The following is a 22,332-nucleotide window of genomic DNA, read 5'->3' as shown; positions in this document are numbered from 1 at the left end:
CAAAGGCCCTCTCAGACTTTTGAGTGTGTGCCTCTCTCCATATCTAACTATACCCACTATTGGAAGAGTCGACTCCCAGAACATCTTAATCTCAGCTTCTATGGTTTTTACTGAAAGTCACGTGCCGGGCGCGGTGGCTCAAGCCTGTAATCCCAGCACTTTGGGAGGCCGTGGCGGGTGGATCACGAGGTCAAGAGATCGAGACCATCCTGGTCAACATGGTGAAACCCCGTCTCTACCAAAAATACAAAAAATTAGCTGGGCATGGTGGTGCGTGCCTGTAATCCCAGCTACTCAGGAGGCTGAGGCAGGAGAATTGCCTGACCCCAGGAGGCGGAGGTTGCGGTGAGCCGAGATCGCGCCATTGCACTCCAGCGTGGGTAACAAGGGCGAAACTCCGTCTCAAAAAAAAAAAAAAAAAAAGAAAGTCACAAGGTGAGATTTTTCCAGCCGCCCACCAGAGCAACTGAGAAGGGATTCCCCTGATACTGGCAAGCCTCTACTCCTCCCAGAATACCTTGCTTCTCACCTCCTCCATCTGCACTACACATGTTTGGTCTTCAGAGAAAGTCCCTAAGTTTTGCTGGAAACTCAACTTCTGTCCTCCAAGGTACTGCTGCAGAGAATGAGCAAAGACTCAAAAGACTGGGAAGTTGCTCCCCTCCTGGACTTACCTGAACACACATGGCTCCCAGAATCATTTTTCTCAAATCCAACTTTTATTATCTGATGTTAATAATGTAATGTTTTTCATGGATTCATTTTACAGGGTTTATTTTTAATGGAAAGAATTTTTTTTACAATGAAAGTTTTTAAAATTTACAATAACATTTCTAATGTAGTGTGATTTTTAAATTCTAGGGATTAACTTCCACATGAACACATAATTTACATCATGTTAGTACATAGTGTTTTGGACTATTTTATTTCTTAATACATTTAAACATTTTCCATGTTTCTATATTCTGAATATTTTGTTATTTAGAATTTTTGTTTCATACCTATTGAAATATGTCTTTCAGACTTAAATATTTTGTCATAAATCTGTGTGTGTAAAAAGGAAAACATTGGTGAAATAAATTGGATAGGGCATTTCTAAGGCAGTGACAGTGACATACAATTGACATTTTGCTGGCAGTGATTTAAAAACAATCCTGATTTCAGAGATGTTAAAATAAAGATACAATAACAAACCTCCATGAACACACCCTCTTGTTTAAGAAATGGAATAATCACAATTCTGTTGAAACTCTTTGTGTGTGCCTCCCAGATCAGACATCTCTCCCTTTACCCTTTCTCTTCTTTCCTTTTTTTCATTCATATCCTGAATTTTGTGATTATCGTTCCCTTGTTTTTCTCTATACTTTAAGCAAATATATATCCCATAGTTGAATCTTATTTTTCAGCTGTTCTACAAATTGAACTATATCATATGTATTTTTATGACTTGCTTTTAGTATCCCACCTTATGTGAGATTTATCCGTGCTAGCTGGGCATGGTAACTCACGCCTGTAATCCCAGCAGTTTGGGAGGCCGAGGAGGGTGGACTGCTTGAGGTCAGGAATTCAAGACCAGCCTGGCCAACATGGCGAAACACTGTCTCTACTAAAAATACACAAAATTAGCTGGGCATGGTGGCACATGCCTGTAATCCCAGCTACTTGGTAGATGAGGCATGAGAATTGCTGGAGCCTGGGCGGCCAAGGTTACAGTGAATCAAGATCACCTCACTGCACTTCAGCCTGGGCGACAAACCAAGACTCTATCTCAAAAAAAAAAAAAAAAAAAAGTATCCTTTCTGACAGCTGCTATTCATTTTCACTGTTGTAGATTGTGCACTGTACTAATTTCATAATTTATTAATTCTCCTGTTTGATGAACACTTGAGGATTTCCAGGGTTTTGCTATTACAATTTGTTTTACTATAAACATTCTCCTAGTTGTCTACTGGCAAGCATATGTGAGAATTTCTCCACTGTCTACACCTAGAAGGAAGACTTGTTAAGACTAGATCAAGAGTCAGCACACATTTTCTGTGAAGGCCCAGATCATATTTTAGACTCTGTGGACCATATGGTCTCCATTGCAACTACTCACATCTGTCATTTTAGCGTGAAAGCAGCCATAGACAATATGCAAAGGAATGGCTGTGGCTATGTTCCAGTAAAACTTTATTTACAAATCCAGGCAGCTGGCAAGATTTGGACCTCAGAATATGGTTTGCCAATTCCCGATCTAGATGCATAGATTTCCTATTCTAATTGCCTACAAATGCTGCCGCACTGCTCCTTCCTCCCCTGAATATCCCCTCAGGGGATGTGAATCCTGGCTCTGCCTGGTCTGTGGACTGGACTGAATGTCCATGTTCAGGAGCATTCAGGGAAAAGAGAATGGGCATGGGGACGTGGTGGTGGTGGTGCATCCAGCTCTTAATCTGTGACTTTGACAGTCTGGGGGAAGCAAAGGCAGAAAGGGGTTGAGGCAAAGCAAAACACTCACATTGGCTCTGCTGGGCCTGGGTGGGTGGTGGGGCTCTACCTGTCTGGAGGATTGGGTCTCAGGCTGTAATATGGTCACCATCACAGAAGCCACTATGAAGTCACTGCCAGGCTATGGGGCAGAAAAAATTCAAACAGGAGATTTTATTTATTTAGGGGTTGTATGATTTCCTTTATTATTTAAACTCCAGTAAAGAAAGCTTGGATGGGCTCTCTAGGGATACTTCCCAGATCCCTGCGTAGTTGTAGCCCTGGCTCCTCCTCAAATGGATTTGGTTTCAAAGATGATCATCTCCGTCATCTCGGATGTCATAGTGCCACTGATCACCTCCAGCTCCTGGGCTTTCTCCACTTTGGCCTCTATGTTTTGCTTCTCCACCATCTTAGCCACAATGTCTACTTCTCTGTCGTGTGATGTGACCCTTGTTTTTGAACCAGCAGTGGCCCTGAGGCTCCTTAAAAAAGAGCTGATTTTACTGGCTTTCTTACTTAAAGCTCCTGTACTAGATGCGGATCGTTTCTTCCCCAATTTGTGAGTTGTTCTTGACTCCTTTTTGGTGGAACTGTGGCTGGAGCTCTTGCGAGAGGAGCCACGTCCCTTGCCCCTTGCCTTGCTGCGCCCTTTTTCTTTTTTGTCATCTCTCGTGTTTTTATGGCCGGATATAGACCGGTGGGAGGATGCTTTCTGGGTCTTGTCTCCTGCTGTTCTGCCGTGACTTTCACCTGCCTTGCGGTGACTTTCACCCGCCTTGCGGTGATGGGAACTTTTCCTACTGGGACGTTTGTCCTTCTTTTCTCTTCTTTCCTTTTTTTCATTCCAGGCTTCAGCACTGGGCTGGGAAACCTTCTGGCTTCCATCCCGTTCACTCATGTAGCCTTCGCTTTGCAAGGTGGACACGAGGGGTCCCAGTGGTGGTCCTTGAGTTCTTTCTGCCACACACTTGCCTGTCGTACTGCCTGCAAATGCCGTACTCAAGCTGCTGTCTTGGGAGAGACTGGCGGCCCCCGCCATCGTGGTAGAAGTACCTGCCGAGGAGGTGCTTGCAACACCCGCCAAGGCTAAGTTAATACTATCTGAGGATATGTTGGCAACACCTGCCATGGACTTGCTGGATTCATTTTCTCCTGGATTTTTGATGGCTGCTCCTGCGAGTGTTGTGATCACCTGGCCTGGGCCTGCAGGTTTGGTTGCTGCTATGCTCACAGCGCCTGTTGCAGGACTCATGGCTGCCCCTGCTATTGCCACACCTGCTCTGGGGCCTGTTGCTGCTGCTGCCACGCCACCTGCTGTCCTTGCTGCTGCTCCTTCAGCAGCCCCTGCAGTGCTTGTGTCTAGAGAAGTCGCACTAGCCATTCCATGGGAGGCATGTTGGATTCCCTCTCCCCCAGCATAAGCAGAGGAGGTGGCTGCAGATACATCACAAGGCTTGTGAAGCCCAGTCTCACTCTGATCCCCTTTTCTGTGGCGCTCTGCAGCCTGTACCAAGGGGAGGAGAAACAGGTGAGATAGAGATGACTGAAAGAGAGTTCAGAACTGTCTGCTGCTCTCTTATGCTGGAGCGGAACAATTCAAAGGTTTATGATTAGAAGAACCTGGATCGAACATGGTGGCTCACGCCTGTAATCTCAACACTTTGGGAGGCTGAGGAGGGCAGATAACTTGAGGCCAGGAGTTTGAGACCAGCCTTGCCAACACAGCAAAACCCCACCTCTACTAAAAATACAAAAAATTAGCCAGACAGAGTGGCACACACCTGTAATCCCAGCTACTCAGTAGGCTGAGGCAGGAGTATCACTTGAACTCAGAAGGCAGAGGCTGCAGTGAGCCAAGATTGTGCCACTGTACTCCAGCCTCGGCAACAGAGCAAGACATTGTCTCAAAAAAGAAGAAGAAGAAGAAGAACCTCTAAAATCATCAAGTCTAAGGTTTTGTTGTTGTTGTTGTTGTTGTTGTTGTTTTGAGAGGGAGTCTTGCTCTGTCACCCAGGCTGGAATGCAGTGGTGCTATCTCGGCTCACTGTAATCTCTGCCTCCCAGGTTCAAGGGATTTTCCCCTGCCTCAGCTTCTCAAGTAGCTGAGACTACAGGCACCTGCCACCACGCCTGGCTAATTTTTTTTGTATATTTAGTAAAGATGGGGGTTTTTACCATGTTGGCCAGGCTGGTCTCAAAACTCCTGACCTCAGGTGATCCGCCTGCCTTGGCCTCCCAAAGTACTGGGATTATAGGCGTGAGCCACTGCGTCCGGCCTTAGTCTAAGTCTCGCTCTCATTTGTTGCCAGGCCTCCCAAAGTGCTGGGATTATAGGCGTGAGCCACTGCCTCCGGCCTTAGTCTAAGTCTCGCTCTCGTTTGTTGCCAGGTTCCATCTACAGCAACCCTTCAATGGTCACTCAGTTTTTGTTGAAAAATTCCAGTACCAGAGAAAGTACTGATACAACTCCTCATCCTTGGACACTGTATTTTATATACTTATTTTTACATGCTCTGCAGGACAGATTTCCAGAAGTGGGATTGCAGAGTCTAGGGATACACTCACTTTACATTTTGGTGGCTTCTAAGATTGTGCACGTGCATACACACAGGCAGGGTGTAGTGACTGATGCAGAAATCAGTGCCTGGTAGTCACAGGAGACAGACTGTGACTCAAATGGAAGAAAGACTTCTCATTGTTAAAAATATTGCACAGCACTTTGGGAGGCTGAGGCAGGTTGATCACCTGAGGTCAGGAGTTCAAGACCAGCTTGGCCAACATGGTGAAACCTCATCTCTACTAAAAAAAAAATAATAAAAAATAAAAAAATTAGTTTAACACAGTGGCAGCTTCCTGCAATCCCAGCTACTCAGAGGCTGAGGCAGGAGAATCGTCTGAACCAGGAAGGCGGAAGTTACATTGAGCTGAAATCTCGACATTGCACTTCAGCCTGGGAGACAAGAATTAAACTGTCTGAAAAAAAGTTGCACCAAAAACTGTACAGTCTCCGATTGCAAATTGGATACTCAGAAGGGTGGGAGAAGGGTGAGGGATGAGAAATTACTTAGTAGGTGCAATGTATATTATTCAGATGATGGTTACACTAAAAGCCCAGACTTCACCAGTATGCAATATATCCACATTAAAAAAAAAAAAACAACAAACTACACTTCACCCCTTCAATTTATACAAATAAAAGATCCACAACAAGGTGGGTGCAGTGGCTCACGCCTGTAATCCCAGCACTTTGGGAGGCTGAGACAGGTGGATCACAAGGTCAAGAGATAGGGACCATCCTGGCTAACATGGTGAAACCCCGTCTCTACTAAAAATACAAAAATTAGCTGGGCATGGTGACGCATGCCGTAGTCCCAGCTACTCGGGAAGCTGAGGCAGGAGAATTGCTTGAACCCAGGAGGCGGAGGTTGTGGTGAGCCGAGATCGCGCCATTGCACTCCAGCCTGGGTAACAAGAACAAAACTCCATCTCAAAATGAACGTTCCACAGTAAATCAGAACACCTGGGTCGGGGTAAAAAGTGTTCAAGAAAAGGCTGACAATCAGGATGCTGTAGAAAGGATTTCAACCCTGGTTGTGAGGCCAGAGTAACTGATACCTAAGGTCTCTGAAATTCAGCCTTATGGGACACTCTGAAGAAGCCCTCCAACCTCTCAGTATGCTCAGTCTGCTAGTAGTGGCTCATTTGGTCCTGAGCCTTTGTAAATGGAATACCTTTTCCAGGTGGACCTCAGAAAGCACCAAAGGCTTTGGAGGACTCGCTTTGAACTACTCCCCCATAAAACCCTTCCCCCTTTTCTCGAGCCTCTAGAGAGGCTTACCAGTAGGCTTTTGTTGTCTTCTGGTGCTGTGTCCCCAGTTAGAAGTGTTGGAGTACTGCTGTAACTATCCACTGGCGGCCTCAGGAGATAGACAAGTTTTTCCCAATAGCAAAAGAGATCTTCCCGGGTGTCAGAAGATGGACACAGCTGCAGATAAAAGGTACGGCCAGTGGCAAGTTTCAGGCGCAGCTGCTGTTTCTCATGATTGTGGATGGAGATCTTCACAAACTTCAAGGGAATTAGTCTCGTGAGCTCTAGAGTCTTGGGGGGCCTGCGACGTCTCCCCTTGGCAAACCAGCCCTGTCTGGCATGCTCTTCATAGACTTTAGCTGGTCGGGCCAGCAGCATGACATCAGGCAGTGGGAGGATGGGGCTGGTGCAGACGATACCCACTGTCACCATTCGGACACGATTGTGTACATCAATCACCTCTCCCTTTTTGCTTATCTGAATAAAATCACTCTCGAACATTGGTGCATACTTGAAAATGTCGTACTCTCCTCTCTTGTACAACTGTCGTTGCAGGTCACCCATGGAGGTTCTGAACACACTCATTGAACGGTAGCTGTGGGCCGTGTAATAAGGTAAACAAGGTTCATTGCTCATGGTTCTCTACATTTAAGACAGCTCCACCAGCCACAAATGGAGTCCCCAAGAAAGAGAGGGAGAGAAGGCAACTACCCATCTCTCTACAGGGCTTCTGCCCAAATCCTCTGGCATCACCACATTTATCCTCTGCTGTCCTTTGTGACCTATACTCATCTCACACCCCTTTGTCCTGGCCTCCATGCAGCTGTCCCCTTGGGTCAGGGTCACCAGCCTCCCCAGCAAAACAAATCAATGCCTCTACAGGGGAGAAGCTAACCCTGCCAGGATGTAGGTGTGGGTAGGCTGGGTATTCTTTTCAATCAAAATCCTGGGATGTGTAATTTATGAAGCTATTCCGCTTTTATTAATATCTAGGTTGTTTCCAGTTTTGTTGTTGTTGTGGGTACCCTTTCAAGGATCATCTTGGAAAAATATTTTTGCTTCAGCTGAATTACTTCCTGGGGATAAAATCCTGGCCATGGATGGTGTGCTTGCTAAGAGCAGGGGTGCTGTCTAGATTGCTGGTCTCTGTGTCCCAAGCGTGTAGGTAGCACAGTGCCAGCTGGCACTCAGGAATAGATGCTGAATGAATGATCCCAAGGGACTTCTGCTCCCCATCAGAACCAGAGACCCATCTGTATGGTGATTTTCAGGCTATGGAAGATTTTCTCGCCTATTCGCTCATTTGAAGCAGGTTAATTTTTTTTTTTAACGGCATTTCGCTCTCGTCACCCAGGCTGGAGTGCAGTGGTGCAATTTCAGCTCACTGCAACCTCTGCCTCCCAGGTTCAAGTGATTCTCCTGCCTCAGCCTCCCAAGTAGCTGGGATTACAGACACCTGCCACCAGGCCCAGCCAATTTTTTTATTTTTAGTAGAGATGGGTTTTCGCCATGTTAGCTAGGCTGATCTCAAACTCCTGACCTCAGGTGATCCACCCACCGCATACTCCCAAAGGGATTACAGGTGTGAGCCACTGTGCCCGTTCAGAAGCAGGTTTTTGTTGTTGTTGTTGTTTTGCTTTGAGACAGAATCTTACTATGTCATCAAGGCTGTAGTGCAGTGGTGCAATCTCAGCTCATTGCAACCTCTGCCTCCTGGGTTCAAGCAATTCTCCTGCCTCATCTCCCGAGTAGCTGGGACTACAGGTGTGCACCACCACACCCGACTAGTTTTTGTATTTTTGGTAGAGACGGGGTTTCATCATATTTGCCAGGCTGATTTTGAACTCCTGACCTCGTCATCCGCCCACCTCAGCCTCCCAAAGTGTTGGGATTACAGGCATAAGCCACTGCGCCCAGCCAGAGGCAGGTTTATTTTTCAAAACGTAATTTTAGCGTGAGGAAACTGAGGTTTAGGATTGTCTTGCTTGAGGTCAGAGTGCAGAGCTGGATTCTAGTTAAGAGCTTTTTTTCTTCCTCAAGCTGCCCAGCTCACTCATCATCTCATTCTGCATCAAAGCTGGTGTCATTGGTAGTTATCAGTGAGTGTGGGGACTTACTGAGAACCACAGGAATTCTTGGAGGTCTTGAATCACCGTAGGGTTTCCCACACTGGTAGGTCTGCTGCTTCACTCTTGATGCCTATTTGATAAACCACTGACGTTCTGTTTCGTTTTAAAGCTCTTCTGAGAAATTGTGGCAAAGACATCTTTCTGGAGTTTTTTGTTTTGTTTTGCTTTGCACAAGGTGAGGACTCCAAATTCCCCCTCCCCCAGCTAGAGAACTTCTGAAATAAACATACATTCCCCCAAACTCAATGATTACCAGGTAGAGGTCTTGAAATAAACTTCAACCATTAAATGTTATTTTTTTATATCCCCCAGTGCAAACTGCAGTGCCTGACACATTGCAGCTTTGCAGTAAATATAAACTTGCTCGTGCCCATTGATATTTATTCTTCCATTTATTTATTCCACAAAATTTAATGAGCAAGTATTTTGTTTGGGACTAGCTAGAAAGTAGAAATGCAAAGATAAAGTTTTCTATCTCTGAAAAGCTGAAACATTTTTTATTAAAGATGTTGAATGACTTTTTGAGGAAAAAAAAAGAACAAAGTGGCATATATTCTATTATAACGGAATAATAACTAAAAGTCAACACAATTATGTTAAAAAGAAGTTGGAGCTATATATAGATATAGCCATATATTCTTCTCATAAGGTCATTTCTGATGAATAATTAATGAGAGAAATTATCATATTGAGAACTTACTATAAGCCAGTCATGGTGCTACCACTATACATTCTTCTAAAATTTTCAGTTCTGGCTGGGTGCATTGGCTCACACCTGTAATCTCAGCACTTTGACAGGCTGAGGCAGGAGGATCACTTGAGACCACAAGGCTGAGATCAGTCTGGGTAACACAGCAAGACCTTCAGCTCTACAAAAAAAATAAAAAATATTAGCTATACATGGCAGCATGCCTGTAGTCTCCGCTACTCAGGAGGCTGAGACAGGAGGATGAAGCCCATGAATTCAAGGCAGCCAGTGAGCTATGACTGAGCAGTGGCTCAGGCCACTGCACTCCAGCCTGGGCAACAGAGCAAGATCCTGTCTCTAAAAAAATAAAATAAATAAAAATTTAAATCCTCACAAAAACCCTATAAAATGCTTCTTCTTGTTTTTTTTTTTTTTTTAATTTGAGATAGAGTCTCAGTTTGTCACCCAGGCTGGAGTGCAGTGGTGCAATCTTGGCTCACTGCAGCCTCCACCTCCTGGGCTCAAGTGTGATCCTCCTGCCTCAGATCCCCCAAGTAGCTGGGACTACAGACTCATGCAGTCATGCCCAGCTAATACTTTCTTTTTCCCTTTTTTTTTTTTTTTTTTTTTTGTATTTTTAGTAGAGATGGGATTTTGCCACGTTGGCTAGGCTGGTCTCTAACTTCTGGCCTCAAGTGATCTGCCTACCTCAGCCTTCCAGAATACTGGGATTACCTGCAAGAGCCACCATGCCAGGCCAGGTTTCTATTTTGTAGAGGAAAAATGAAGGCTCAGAAAAGTGACAAGCAGATTGGGCATGGTGGCTCATGCCTGTAACCGCAGCACTTTGGGAGGCTAAGGCGGGAGGATTGCTTGAGCTCAGGAGTTTGAGACCAGCCTGGCCAACATGGCAAAATCTCATCTCTACTAAAAATAAAAAAAATAGAAAAAAGAAAATATTAATTGGGCATGATTGCACGAGTCTGTAGTCCCAGCTACTTGGGGATCTGAGGCAGGAGGATCACTTGAGCCCAGGTGGTGGAGGCTGCAGTGAGCCAAGATTGCTCCACTGCACTCCAGCCTGGGTGACAAGGTGATACCCTGTCTCAAAAACAAACAAAAAAGAAGTTACAAGCAATTTCAGCAAGGTCATATAAGACCAAAAGCATACTGACATCCAAAAATGTGGCAGTGGTTGAACTATACTAGCGTGGGTGACACTAATAGGACACAAACACACAAATGCACTGCAGCATAAATTTATCCATTCACTCCGTTAATATAATTAATTGCCTAATTTGTGCCAGATTCTGTTTTAAGTACAGGAATATAGCAATGGACAAAAATAGACAAATATTCTTGGTCTCATGAAGCTTGTGTATAGACAGTAAACAAGTAATTTGTTTTCCTAATACCTACGATCTCAATGATAAGTAAGTAAATTAAATGGCATGTTTAATGCGATAAGTGCTGCAGAGAAAAAGTAGGCAAGCAGGATGGGAGTGTGTGTAGGAGAGGGGAAGGTGGTGGTTAAGAAATACTCAACCTGAAGGGTATTTTGTTGTTGTTACTGTTGTTTAAGAGACAGGGTCTTGCTCTGTCACCCAGGCTAGAGTGCAGCGATGTGTTTATGGCTCACTGCAGACTCAAACTCTTGGGCTCAAGTGATCCTCCTGCCTCATCTTCCCAAGCAGCCAGAACGACAGGTGCACACTACCATACCTGTTAGTTTTTAAATTTTTCTGTGGAGGCAGAGTCTTACTATGTTGCCCAGACTGATCTCAAACTCCTGGCCTCAAGTGATCCTTCCACCTCAAATCTTCCAAAGTGCTGGGATTACCGGCATGAGCCACTGTGATTGGCCCACAAGTGACTTTGAGTGAAGGAGATCAGGGAGGATGCCATGAAGACATCAGGGGAAAGAGCCTCTTAGTGAGGGGAGCAGCAAGGGCCAAGACAAGAGCATGCCTTGGCTCACTGCAGGCTCTACCTCCTGGGCTTGAGCCTGAGATGAGAGCATGCCTGGTGTGTTTGAGGAGTTCCCAGCAGGCTACAGTGATGAAAATAGAGTGAATTGGGAGGAGGGTTGTTGGAGATGAGGCTGAGAGGCAACTGGGGTGGTGGCGGATGAGCAGATCATGTTGGACTGACCTTATAGTGCTCTGAGAGGTCTTTGGCTTTGCTCTGAATGGGAGATGATCCAAACCACAAATATAGAAAATGATTCTGGTCATCGTATTAAAAAGAGACCGTAGAAGTGCAGGGAAAACAGCAGTAGAGATGGGCAGCTCCTGCAAGAGATGATTTGGAGTAAGATGTGTGTGATAGCAGTGAGAGTAATGAGAAGTGATCAGGCACCACACATACTTTGAGGCAACTATTATGTATGCTGATATTAAACAATTTCTAGTAAATATTAGCAAGTAAAAAAGTAAGTTGTTGGACCTGGGATACTGTGTACACACAAAAAAAGTAGGTTGCAAAATAGCATATGTGGTATGTCATGTATTTTTTAATGAAAAATTTAAAGTGTGTGTGTGTGTGTGTGTGTGAGAGAGAGAGAGAGAGAGAGAGAGAGACAGAGAGAGAAAGGAACTGGTAACAGGAGCTATCTTGGGTTAACTTGCTGTCTCAGGGAAATAGCAAGATGGAGACTTCATTTCTAGGATATTCCCTTCACAGAGTGAGACTTTAATGCATCATAGATAGCCTTTGGGTGTTGAAAATGTTCTAAAAATTAAATTAAGATGGCTGTACAACTCTGTGAATATATACTAAACATCACCAAACTATATGCTTTCAATGGATGAATTTTATGGTCGATAAAACATATCTCAATAAAGTAATTGAAGATAATAGATAGCAATACTTCAGTTTTATGGATCCAATCCCATTGTCTTCCTTCATTCTCTTAGATAATTAAATAATCCTTTGGCAGGCATGTTAAACAAGGCTTTAATATGACATCAGAAGTACATATTGTCTGCTTTACTTGATTTTTATTTACAAATTTTGGGTAATTTTTCTTGACTGGAATGTGGCAGAGCTAGAATCCAAACTGTAAGGAGCTTACAAACGAGAACACACACGGAAGAAACAGAAGAAAACAGGAGGACAAGTAAATACATGGTAGGGTGATAGCAAATTAGTTGAATGAATGGTGACCCTAATACCCTTTACCACTATATTCAAAACCAGCAATAATTGTTTCTTAAGAAGAAAAATGATCAAAACCACAATTCTAAAGACAGCTTTGCGTGCATTTTAAATTAGCCTAAGGTTGAATAGCTGTGAAAGAGTGGCAACAGAAAGTAGTGTATACAAGGCGCTGAGTATATGCAGGCATACAAGATTATACATGGCTGAAGTCTAAACATGCACTGTGGGAAGTGGTTTCAAGTCAATAACTTTTATTCTTCATCTATGATTTTGAAACGCAAGGTAGACAGCTATATTTAGCCTTTTCAAAGAGTATGCAGCCCAGGGGAGCATTGCGAGCTAGGCAGGATGTGAGGGTGGGGAGATTTCCATACCGTACACAGTATGTCCTGGCTGGGTAAATCCCCTGGCCTAAAATACAATCCACAGTACTTTTATTGTCAGTGCTGCTGAGCCGAGGTGGCGTGGGCTGAGCTGCGGTCAGCCTCGGGCACCTAGGACTTCAGGAAGCCAAACTGATTTCTACCTTACCTTCTGGCTCCAAAAAGACCACAGTCACCTAACTCTTCCCCTGAGGGCCACTATGCAAATCAGCCGGCCTCTGCCTTGGGTTGAAAAGGAAAATGAGCCGGTATACATACAAAAAAGAAGTTGGACAGGTGATCAAAGTAATTTTATTCTCAAAATTATGATCCAACTAGCGCCCCCTATCGTCCCCCTCCCATCTCCCGCCCCTGTCTTGCTGCTTGCTGGCTCGGCATTTTTGGCCCCACTCCCAGGCCGAATCCCTCCCAGCTGACACAGGCTTAGGACTATTCCCTTTCTCCGAATCCTGTTTTGCTCTGTTTACAGATCATGAGATGTTCTCCCTCCGTTTATCTATTTAATGTTACACTGAAGAAAGTTGCAGCTAAATTCATACACACAGACACACACACATAATAAAACACTTAACATTGAAGATAAAAATGAAGATCAGAGGCCGGGCGCGGTGGCTCAAGCCTGTAATCCCAGCACTTTGGGAGGCCGAGGCGGGTGGATCACGAGGTCGAAAGATCGAGACCATCCTGGTCAACATGGTGAAACCCCGTCTCTACTAAAAATACAAAAAAACTAGCTGGGCGTGGTGGTGCGTGCCTGTAATCCCAGCTACTTAGGAGGCTGAGGCAGGAGAATTGCCTGAGCCCAGGAGGCGGAGGTTGCGGTGAGCCGAGATCGCACCATTGCACTCCAGCCTGGGTAACAAGAGCGAAACTCCGTCTCAAAAAAAAAAAAAAAAAAAAAATGAAGATCAGACCGGGAAGTGGCTCACATCTGCAATCCCAACACTTTGGGAGGCCGAGGCAGGCGGATCACCCGAGGTCAGGAATTCAAGGCCAGCCTGGGCAACATGGTGAAACTCTAGTCTCTACTGAAAATACAAAAGGTAGCTTGGGGTGGTGGCAGGCATCTGTAGTCCCAGCTACTCCAGAGGCCGAGGCACGAGAATCGCTAGAACCCTGTAGGCAGAGGCTGCAGTGAGCCGAGATTGTGCCACCGCACACTCCAGCATGGGGGACAGGTCGAGAATCCCTCTTAAAAAAAAAAAAAATCAGAAATTGTCTACAGGTAGAAGGAGGTAACTGATCCAGGAGCTAAGATAAAATGATTATTCTAAGTAAATATTAAATTTAACTCTGAAAAAGTACTGGAAGAATGTAAAATAAATATTAACATTAATTATTTCTGAGGAGTGATATTAGATGTAATTTTTATTTATTTGCTGGTCTACTCCTTCCACCAAGAATGTTTTACTTTTGTCACCAGAAATATATATATTTCAAAAAAAAATTAGCTCTAAGTTTACCAGCCACTTCAGTTATCATTGTCTTCTATGAATCAAACCAACAATTCTGACAAAGGACATATTTTTCTTTTATTTTAAATAGGAAAGTAAAAAAATCCTTCCATTTTCTCATTTTTTTAAATTATGTAAATTAAAAAGTGAAACATCTCTTTACCTTTCTGGTTTCATTTGCTGGCATTTTGATATATAAACTTTCTGATATCACCATGTGCATTTAAATATACATTAATAGAAACAAAATATACCTGGAAAAGGTACAGAACAATATGTATGGCTTCTATGTAAAAACACAAAAGCCAAATGTATTGTTCTGCACCTTTGCCATGTTAACAATATATCCTGAAGTTTTTTAGGTTGATACATTATGGATATACATTATTTGTTTCTATAACCTTGCACTGCAAGGATGCACTGTAAATTATTGTACTTGTCTTGCATTGATGCACAGATAGTTTCCATTACAAAAAAATACTGCAATAGACATATTGTACAGATACCTCTCTGTGCTCATGCTACTTTTCCCCGTTAGAATTGATAGTTCTAGCAAACATAAGATGCTATTGTTGTTGTTGTTGCTGTTTTCAGAAGAAAGAAGTTACGTATTTACCAAAACATCTAGGTATGACTCTTAAGTGGATATTAATAAACCTGATTAAGTTTGGACAGGAACCACAAGGAAATCAAAGGGCTTCAAAGCCACATCCTGAGAGGACAAACTGAAGGATCTCTTTGGCCTAGACACAAGAGGGCCGTGGAGTTAACCAGAGGGCAAGCCCCTGGGCTGGAGAAGGTTGGAGTTACAGGACCTCAAGAGATAAAGCAATGAACACTAGTTTTAGGGAATAGTAAGAGTGTAATCATTTATCAATGATCCAGCAGCTGTTCCCCTTCCTCTAGTGTTCCTCAGAGAACCATCCCTCCCCCATCTGTGGATAGGTAGGTCTGTGTGGCTGGGTAGGGCTGACTCCACGCCACCCCCAGATCCAGGAGTGGGTTCAGACCTGGAATGAGTCAACTGACTATTCCATTGCCTTGGCTCTAATGATTGAGGTACATGTGAGCATGTCATCTGAGCTAGGCCAATGATTCAAAATTCTAGGTCTTTTACTGGAACTATGAGGAAAGAGATCTACCTCCACTGATAAGATGTCAGCCCAGCAGCCATTTTGCTGCCATGGAGGACAGCTTGCCCTTGCATGAGACCAGCCCAGAACTAAGGAAGGAAAACCAAAACCTCTGATGTCGTCGTTAAATGCCAGGGGACCCAGCAGTGCCAGGTTGAACTGATTTTTTCTTTGTTATAGAAATTAGGTTAAATTTGGTTTTTCCAGCCCAGTTTCAGTTGAGGCCCTAAGGCCCTATATTAATATGATAAAGGGAATGAAGTACCTCCATCTACACTTGACACATTAAGATGCAAAACAGGTTCTGCCAGTAATAGTGTTTGCCCACCTTCAGCCTTTAGAAAGCAAGGCATGAAAAAGCCAGAGAGAGAGAGTGTTGGGGGCTGCGCGTTTCCTCTCACCACCAGCCCACAGGGGAAGGCGGGTGGGTGTGTATCTACCAGAAGCCAACCAACAGGGACTTTAAGAGACTTCTCAGTGAGCTTGGTGTGAGTCTTAGAGTTTTGCAGCTGTAAGGACTAGTGTCTAAATCTCACTTGGAGAAATGTAATGGTGAAAGCTTGTGGAAGAGCTACTGTTGGGTGTCAGAGGGAAGAGGGGGCTCTACTTGGGGCAAATGGTATGTCCATCATTGGCTAGGAAAGGAGGCCTGAGTCTTCCAGTAGAGCCATGGGAGGGAATAAGTGGTGTGTGGTTCAGTTTCTTTTTTCTTTATTTGAGATAGGGGTCTCACTCTGTCCCCCAGGCTGGATTGCAGTGGCACAGTCTTAGCTTACTGCAACCTCCACCTCCTGGGTTCAAGTGATTCTCCTGCCTCAGCCTCCCAAGTAGCTGGGATTATAGGCACCTGCCACCACACCCAACTAATTTTTGTATTTTTAGTAGAGACGGGGTTTCACCATGTTGGCCAAGCTGGTCTCAAACTCCTGACTGCAAGTGATCTACCCACCTCAGCCTCCCAAAGTACTGGGATTACAGGCATGAGCCACTGTGCCCGGTTCTTTTTGCTTTTAATTTAATAGAAACCATTTTTCTGTGTTTTGCCCAAGCTGATCTCGAACTCCTGGGCTTAAGTGATCCTCCCAGCTCAGACTTCCAAAGTGCTGAGATTACAAGTATAAGGCCCCATGCCCAGCCTCTGTGGTTCATTTTCAAGGAATTTCAGCCAAGAGGACAACCTAGTGGGCAAAGGAATCCCGACAGGGGAAGGTAGAACAGCTGAATCCCAAGGGCTGAGGGTTGGGCTGGTTGGCCAGGGAGAGTGGCACCTCCTACATCAGGGGAACAGTTGTCAGAACCTTCAGCTGAAAAATCTCTGAAAACAACACAGCACATGAAACATGCAAGAAAAAGCAGCAATTGTGCCTGCACCACATCCCAAGGACATCATCCCCAGATTACTGCTGCAGCTTCATGACTGCTGCACCATTCGCCCCTCTTCCTTTTGCCCTCCAGCCTGAGCTGCTGGCTCAGGTGGGTCAGAAACCAGGCTTAGGTGTGGGAAAAGAGAAGTTAGAGCCTGGTGGAAAAGCCAACATGCTTCAAATTCTGAAGCAAACCCATGCAAAGTTAAGGAAAGCGTCATCTTGAATACATGTTTGGAGTTTTGATTATTACCTTGAACTGAACTAGGCTTTCTTTTTCTTTTCTTTTCCTTTTTTTGTTTGTTTGTTTTTTGAGAGTTTTGCTCTTGTCACCCAGGCTGGAGTGCACTGGCACAATTGGCTCACTGCAACCTCTGCCTCCTGGGTTAAAACAATTCTCCTGCCTCAGCATCCCAAGTAGCTGGGACAACAGGCGCCTGCCACCAGGCCTGGCTAATTTTTGTATTTTTAGTAGAGATGGGGTTTCGACATGTTGGCCAGGCTGGTCTCGAACTCCTGACCTCAGGTGATTCACCCACCTCAGCCTCTGAAAATGCTAAGATTACAGGTGTGAGCCACTGCGCCCTGCCACTTTCTCTTTTCTTAACTTTTTATCATGGAAATTTTCAAACATGCATCAATTCAAGGAGAGCAGAATAATGATATACCCATTAGCCAGCTTTAGCAATTGTCAAGTCATGATCAAACATATTTCATCCCTTCCCCTACCAATTTCTCCCCCTCCATTGGACTATAATGAAGCCAATTAGAAATATTTTATTATTTTATCAATAATTCAGTATGTTTCTATACAAAATAAGGACTATTTTAACATGATAATAGCACCATTATTACATGTTGTTTTTTTTTTTCTGAGATGGTGTCTTGCTCTGTTGCCCAGGCTGGAGTGCAGTAGCACTATCTCGGCTCACTGCAACCTCTGCCTTCCAGGTATAAGCAATTCTCCTGCCTCAGCTTCTCAAGTAGCTGGGATTACAGGCACACGCCACCTCACTCAGGTAACTTTTGTATTTTTAGTAAAGATGGGCTTTCACCATGTTGGCCAGGCTGATCTCGAACTCCAGATCTCCTGACCTCATGTGATCTGCCCACCTCAGCCTCCCAAAGTGCTGGGATTACAGGCATGAGTCACCATGCCCAGCCCATCATTACATCTTAAAAAATAGCACGTTTCTCAGTATTATCAAACATCTGTTCAATATACAAATTTTTCTAATTGCTTCATAACATCTTTACACAGTTGATTTGCTTGACTCCTAACCCAAAGTCCAATCATGCTTAAAGTCTCTTTTTTTTGAGACAGAGTCTCTCTCTGTTCCCCAGGCTGGAGTGCAGTGGCACCAACTCAGCTCACTGCAACCTCCGCCTCCCAAGTTCAAGCGATTCTCCTACCTCAGCCTCCCAAGTAGCTGAGACTGCAGGTGCGTGCCACCATGGCTAATTTTTTGTACTTTTAGTGGAGACGGGGTTTCACCATGTTAGCCAGGATGGTCTCAATCTCCTGACCTCATGATCCACCCTCCTCGGCCTCCCAAAGTGCTGGGATTACAGTCGTCTTTTAATTTAAGAGTTCCCTTCTGACTTATTTATTGTTGTTTTGTTTTGTTTTTGTTTTATGAGACAGAGTCTGGCCCTTTTACCCAGGCTGAAGTGCAGTGGTGCAACCTCCACCCACTGGGCTCAAGCAATCCTCCCACTTCCGTCTCCTGAGTAGCTGGTACTACAGGTGTGTGCCACCATGTCTGGCTAATTTTTTGTAGAGACAGGGTTTCACCATGTTATCAAGGCTGGTCTTAAGCTCCTGGGCTCGAGCAATCCACCCACCTCGGCCTCCTAAAATGCTGGGATTACAGACATCAGCCACCCTGTCTGGCCCTCTATGACTTATTTGTTACTGATACTGAGTCATTTGTCCTTAGTATGTTTTTTTGTATTCTGGATTTATCCAATTGCACCTCCACAGTGTCATTTGTCAGGTTCATTTATCTCTTGTATTTTCTGTAATCTCGAATTTATATCAAAGTTTGATTAGATTTGTGTTTGATTTTTGTTTTCTCTTGGCAAGACTTCTGAGTTGGTGATTTTGTGTACTTCCTCTTGCGTCACCTCAGGAGACATACAATGTCTGGTTGTCCTTCTTTTAAGATTAATCAGTGTGTTACAGTGTTGTCAGCTTCATATGACAGTTACACATTTTCCTGCTGGCTTTTTGCATACAAATTTTAACAGCCATTGATGATCATTGCCTACATTTATTGTTTCATTAGCATTGCAAAACAAGGATATTCTATCACTCCTTCATTGTTTAGCTTCTCCGAAAAAAACACTTCCTCATTAAATACTTGATTATTGAATCGAGAGAGAATTCTTCGAGAAAAGCAAGAAATACGTTTTATTCTTTTCCTTTGTTTCCAGTTTTCAGAATAACAAGTTGGTTCTTCAGCATCCTCCAAAAGTGATCAAAAGGTTGGGATGCTTTTTTCAATTCTTTTGTGAACTCATTGATTTAACATTTTTACTGTTCTTTATTTCATGGCAATTATTATTCCTTTTGATACTCAAATTGTTCCAATTTTGGCAAACGGGAGCTCCTTGAATTTGGCTCCTGTGAGGTGAACTTTTCAAAACCAAAAGAAACAAGAGGACTATTTGTTTTTGTTTATGTTTTCCTTAAAAGGAGAAAAAATATGGAGCCTTCTTAAAGTTTACCTTTAAAAAGATGGCAAAGACAAATCTCAGTGGGTTTGAAGGCTCTATGAGAAAGAGAATAAAATTACTTATGATGGCACTCCATGGAAACTGGGCAAATGAAAGCCTCCTAACGATTGCAACAACTACCAATGATATTTTGCTTTCCCGGATGAGAACACTTTATCAAGTCTGTAAATCTTTTCATCTGAACCAACTAGGTATAAAATGTACTTTTCTCAAACGAGTTTGTAGTCTAGCTTGAGAAGATAGCCCTGAATTATCTAGGTTTGCTAGTAGTGACAGAAACCTCAAAATAACCAAGACTTGGAGAAGAGATATTAAAAAAGGTAATCCACGGCTGGCGTGGAAAATCCATGGTCACCAGGGTGCCAGATTCTTTCTGTCTTATACTCCATTGTCCTCAGCAGTGAATTTCCACCTCATGATACTAGATAGCTGCTTCAGCTCCAACTGTCACCTCAACATTCTAGTCAGAAGGCAGGAAGAAAAGGGAAAGCAAAGGGTGACAAATCCCATTAAGGACATTTCCTAGAAGTTGTGCACAGCACTTCTGCTGTGCTCAGTTGGCCAGAAGACAGTCATGCAACTACACCTAGCTACACAAGAGAGGCTAAAATTGTAGTTTCAATTATGGCCGGCCAGATGCCCAGATAACCGTCAGGGATTCAGTTACTCTAGTAAGGAGAGAGTAGATATTTGGGAAAACTAGCAATCTCTGCCTCAAGCCTATACTCAGAAAAAAATATATATATTATCTTGTTTGGGCAGTGTATTTCCACACATATGTCTTAAAATCTCAGAATGGAGGAGATCATTTAAAATATCCCCATACCCTACTCTCCTGGGTGTCTTGATTATGCCGGGAATGCAATATATAACATAAAATTAGGCTGTTGTCTGGTAATTTACATTTAAAAATGAACATTGGAGAATTTCACTCCTATACAGCAATAATGATTGTTTCGTTTATTATTTATTCCTACCCAGTACATGCCATCTCTGCTTACACTAAAATCTCTTGATTATTAACATGGTAGAGGTAAGTATCACACATTATACTTCATCTATGTACTAACTCTAAGGCAAGATGCATGACTAGCACCCACCATTTATAAAATGTATGGGATTCAGTTCTTCAAGGACCCTCACAAGGAAGCTAAGGATCAGAGAAGGCACAGCTTGCTCAAAGAAAAACAGCGTAGTAAGTGACAGAGCTGAGAGCCCAACACAAGTTTGTCTGTTTTCAAAGCCCATGTATACTTTGTTATGCCATCCTGAAGGATTCACTTATTTTTCACTTTTCCACAAAATGTCAGTATAGAAAGGCAATCACCTATATGTAGCATTGAGACATTTCTATGGGTTTTAATTTAAATCTTAAAAACTAATCATCTTCAGCAACATATTTCTTCATTTTAATATATGAGGAGTTTGGCTCATTACCTCTTTTACTTGTCTAACCCAATTTGGTGATGATCCATTGAACAGATTTTTCTTAAACATCTTTTCTTATGTCTGAAGGTTGCTGAGTGTATCATGGTAAGGAAAACCACACAGTCTACCCCCTGTGCTACATGTTTTAACTGCTGGATGGATTAAACCAGGAACTAGAAAGATTAAACTGTTAATCCTTACCATAATTCTGAGTCTACAATTCTTCAAGTATTATTTCAAGCCATATAGCAAAGGGTGTATGTATTTTTTACATATGCCTCCTGGTTTTGTGAATTTCGAAAGGATGTGGTTATGGCCTTTGACATCAGAGGAGAAGCTCTGCTATGTTGGCTAAATGTTGATAGAAAGATAACGTTGAAGGCAAGTTGCCTTTGAGCAGGTTTCTGAACAGCAACTGCCTCTCCGTCGCATTCTTTGCCCCAAAGCTCTTTCCTTTGGTTGTGCTAATAGGTGATGCCCAAGGTGCATCACCTTTCAAGAACTGGATCATGAACAACTTTATCCTCCTGGAAGAACAGCTCATCAAGAAATCCCAACAAAAGAGAAGAACTTCTCCCTCGAACTTTAAAGTCCGCTTCTTTGTGTTAACCAAAGCTAGCCTGGCATACTTTGAGGATCGTCATGGGGTATGTAAGCAGTTTCATTTGTCTTTTTTCACATAATATTTTATGTTTGGACTGGGCTGATGCAAATATGTATACGTGGCATAAAATAGAAAACATGAAACACCAGCATGCTTGTTATAACAACAACAGAAGTACAGTAAAAGTAATCAGAGGAGAACACAGAGAGCAGTCTAGAGGTGAAATGGTGGTGATAGGCGATTTCCGTTCTAAAAACGATACATTTAACATCTATCGGCTTTTTCGCCCTGCAGGATTATGTTTAATTTTAAAATTATTAATAACATTTTAGGCAGCAAATATTATGATTAGATAAAACTTGAACTTTCTATGAAACATACTAAATTTAATGAAACATGGATTAATACAATATTAGCATTGGATGAGATGATCTACCCCAGCTTTCTTATTTTTTAGTGGAAGAAACTGTTGTTTAGAATGGTTAAGTGTTGGGTTCAGTGTTAACGTTTTCATGAATTTAACTCTGTTTGTCTCAATACTCGTCACTTGCCCAATCTTGGAATAAGATTCTCCAGGCATTTCCTTGTTTAAAGTTGTGTGGCACAGTGGCAAACCTCTTCATCTTTGGTAGACTTCCTAGGACACCAGGGTTGTTAAGAGCAAACTTTCTGCAGTGCAGACCAGTGATTCTTACCCAGAAGAGTATGGCTGCTTAGCTAGGTCAGTCGTCTCTATATCTAAAAATAGTCTCATGCTTCTTAACATCAGTAATAACAAAAGCAACGGGAATAATCTTAATAATGTAGTTTGGTAGAAACAAGAGTCAAGAGACCAAACTCTACTTCTCAGTAGGTGATCCAGCCTGGACAAATGTCTGCCTCCCATTTCAGGTTCTTGCTTTATACAAGGAAAAAAACTGGAAATAACAACATACAAGATCCCTTTCTTCCGCAAAACTTCTTTGCTTTAT

The 22,332-nt window shown here is 43.2% G+C and overlaps 2 protein-coding genes across 2 annotated transcripts in view; one reads left to right on the top strand and one right to left on the bottom strand.

Moving 5' to 3' along the window:
• Positions 1–2,155: 2,155 nt before the first annotated feature.
• GARIN3 (golgi associated RAB2 interactor family member 3) lies at positions 2,156–7,012 on the bottom strand. Its single transcript, XM_003934776.4, has 2 exons — positions 6,311–7,012; positions 2,156–3,976 (listed from the first exon to the last, which is right to left on the bottom strand). Exons 1-2 carry the CDS (start codon positions 6,914–6,916, stop codon positions 2,762–2,764), a joined length of 1,821 nt encoding a protein of 606 aa, XP_003934825.3. The 5' UTR covers positions 6,917–7,012; the 3' UTR covers positions 2,156–2,761.
• An 11,591-nt stretch (positions 7,013–18,603) lies between these two features.
• The window catches only part of ITK (IL2 inducible T cell kinase), an 83,177-nt gene continuing 79,448 nt past the window's right edge, over positions 18,604–22,332 (top strand). Inside the window, exon 1 of the mRNA XM_003934775.4 lies at positions 18,604–21,404. Coding sequence (XP_003934824.2) covers positions 21,267–21,404 — 138 coding nt within the window. The 5' untranslated portion in view covers positions 18,604–21,266. The remainder of the gene's footprint in view (positions 21,405–22,332) is intronic.

Source organism: Saimiri boliviensis, chromosome 20 (assembly GCF_048565385.1).
Source record: "Saimiri boliviensis isolate mSaiBol1 chromosome 20, mSaiBol1.pri, whole genome shotgun sequence".
Taxonomy (NCBI): Eukaryota; Metazoa; Chordata; class Mammalia; order Primates; family Cebidae; genus Saimiri; species Saimiri boliviensis.
Note: the sequence above shows the minus strand (reverse complement) of the source record. Positions and strands in the feature narration are given on the sequence as shown.